Source organism: Camellia sinensis, chromosome 8 (assembly GCF_055761805.1).
Source record: "Camellia sinensis isolate YWXY chromosome 8, ASM5576180v1, whole genome shotgun sequence".
Classification (NCBI taxonomy): Eukaryota; Viridiplantae; Streptophyta; class Magnoliopsida; order Ericales; family Theaceae; genus Camellia; species Camellia sinensis.
In genome coordinates this window covers 105824985-105827991 of record NC_138968.1, presented here as the reverse complement: position 1 = coordinate 105827991, position 3007 = coordinate 105824985, and the positions used below count along the sequence as shown (strand labels likewise).

At 37.3% G+C, this 3007-nt stretch overlaps 1 protein-coding gene across 1 annotated transcript; it reads left to right on the top strand.

Annotated features, from left to right (window-relative positions):
- Window positions 1-464: 464 nt before the first annotated feature.
- On the top strand, window positions 465-854 carry LOC145797944 (DELLA protein GAI1-like). The gene has a single exon (XM_082885389.1). The coding sequence runs from the start codon at window positions 465-467 to the stop codon at window positions 852-854; it is 390 nt and encodes a 129-aa protein (XP_082741515.1).
- The last annotated feature ends 2153 nt before the right edge of the window (window positions 855-3007 follow it).

Here is a 3007-nt window from a genome sequence, read left to right as displayed (position 1 = left end):
TTCGGACCGGGCGAAAGGGGGTGCTCATAGCTGACCTTCCCCGATCGTACCCAAGCTCCCGAGCCGAGACAACTCCGGTGATGACGGACATGTGGCCTTCGGCACCGAGTCAGGGTTTCCTAAATTTCCCCATTTTAAAAAATATTTAGGTGGCGACTCTGTATCTGGCAAAGCAGTCCATGTTTGGCACTACTTTTTCAAAAATCTGTTTCTTAAAACGATTTGCCAGATTTGGACTCTTTGGTTCAGATTAAGAACCGCGACACAAATCGAGTCCGAACTGTAGCATGATGCCCACGGGCGCGTCTACAGCAAACTCCTCTGATTCGGAAAACTCTGTAAATAATTTCCATTGACAACAACATTGGTCCCTATATTACTGGGAGCTGGACCTTGAAAATAATTATCGGACAAGTCAACCACCACGCCAGTGGCATTGAAAAATGCAGTGAAGTTCAGTTGGAATGGATAAGCTATTGGTTGTGTTGGGTTACAAAGTGAAAGCTTCCGACATGAGCGAAGTTGCTCAGAAGCTCGAACAGCTCGAAGAAGTGATGTGTCATGCTCAGGAAGATGGCTTGCCTCACCTTGCTTCCGAGACTGTTCAATACAACCCTTCCGATCTCTCTTCTTGGCTCGAATCCATGATTTTCGAGCACCACCCTCTTCCTAATTTCGACTCTTCTCTCCCTCCTCCATCGGCCTTCGACAGCCACCGCCACCCCCTAAATCACAGAATTTTCCAAGACTCTTCTTCCGATGATTACGATCTCAAAGCAATTGCAGGCAAAGCCGTGTACCCAGAAATTCAACAGCCAAACAAGCGCCTCAAACCCTCATCTGCATCATCGTAGTCAAATTTCTCTAATATGATATATGGTGTGGGTTTAGGGACCTTAGACATCAAAAAATAATATTATGGATCACTTCCATTACTAAAAATGGGAGAGGGACCATAGACTAATTTTCCCTTTATTTAACTTCATCTAACTGAATAAAAAAAGTATGTAAAATAATAATTAAGGCTAATATCTTTTTTTTCATTTAAGATATGTATTTTTTTGTTGCCTGTTTTAGAGTCAATCTAATAAAAAATATATAGTATTATGGTATAATTTTTCTAATTAGAAAAATGCAATTGAATTAAAATTAAACATTCTATGAATAATTTCATTTAGTAGAAATAAATTTTATAAAATTCAACTTATGGGAAAAAATTTAATCTCTTCATACACTTGCTAAATTATTTTTAACTAAAAGTAAAAGTTTTCACATTAAATATCAATCGGACACGAATGAAAATAACACCACACAACAACATGAAAATAAATGAATTAAACTAATAATAAAGTAATTATGAAATAACATGACAAGATACACTCCTTTAATTGGGAGCCCTAAATTTTGTTCAAAATTGAGGCCCGAGACGACCGCCTTAGTGGCCTCACCTCAGGGTCGGCCCTGCTGCCACCAATGCAGAACCCACCTTCCATTGACCGAAGAGTTTGTTTCCAAGGTATGATCACTCTCTCTCTCTCTCTCTCTCTCTCTGGCCTTTTTTGTGCTTTGGTTGCTTTCAATTATGCATCAATTTTTGTACTGTGCGTGTTAATAATAACAGAACCATCATAATTCCAATCTAAGCATGCAGGATTTGCATGTTAAAATTATTCCAATTTTGAGGATTTATTATTGGTTCTGATTTTTTTGGAGGTTTAGGGTTCTTGATATTCTTGCATTGAAGAACAATCTGTGTGTGTGTGTGTGTGTGTGTGTGTGTGTTTGAACCAATATAATTTCTTAAAGTGCCCATCGTCATCTGATCATGTATTCATGTCATCTTTAAATGGAGTGAATCAGCTCATTCATGAAACTTTTGTTTTTAATGTGCTTTGTAGGACAAAGTGATGGGGGCGGCCATATTAGAAAACATGTAAGATCTCATCTTTAATGCAATATTTTGAAACTTCGTATTAAAGATTAGTTATGAAATCTTATTAAAGAATAGCACCAGAGATAAATTCTGATCTCTGTTGTAATAATCAGCACAACAAAAAAATGCAATTTGGACAAGTCTTCATCATTTTCTTGCTAATCTGCATTGAAATTGCTTTGGTGGCAACTTTAATCCTGTGGGGTTTGCAGTAAGAATGTGGATGTAGCTGGCCCAGAACATTATCGAATGGAGCGTGCTAACACGGTCGTTGATGTTAACTGTACCAGCTGCAGGAGCCTTTTGGGTTGGAATTTTGTAAGAATCACACAGTTTCTACTGTAAGGTTATAGGATCTATATACTAGAAATCAAAACACTATGAATATAATTAACTGTTAAAATATAAACTTAGATACATACCGTTTGATTCCGTTATTGTCTTGAGTTTTGCTTCCTTGAAAGAATATAGTATTCACAATTGGAAACCTTAGCACCAACTCTTTCCCTCATTCTCCTAATCTTTATGTTGTCTTTCAATGGGACTGACAACCCTTTGATCTACATATATATATATATATATATATAGATATATGTAAACCTTAATAAGAATAGGAGAGGGGATTGGGCCTAAATCAAATAATTATTGGGCCCTCCCATTAAGGAACCTAAGTAACTTAAAACATGCTTTACACTTCCATATCACATATCCATATATAAAATAATAAGCATACCAAGATGGACCATGGCACAAAATTTTATGGATCACAATAATAATTTTGGGCTCATACCAGTCAATCTATTTGAATCACTTTCAACCCGTTTTTTACAAACCAAACAAAATATAGTCAATGACAGCCTAATTAAGAATAAATTCTTACATTCTCCCACTTAGACAACATTAACTACAACATTTGATCGCTCTCTATCACAATTTGAACCATCATGATCTAAACCATTACAATCGACAGCGTGAACCCTAGCTCCCTCTCCCTCTTCGCGATTGACGCCGGTGGTGAGATGAGAAGGAGGAGGATGAGAAGAAGGGGTTGTCAGTGTGACAACGGCTCTCTAT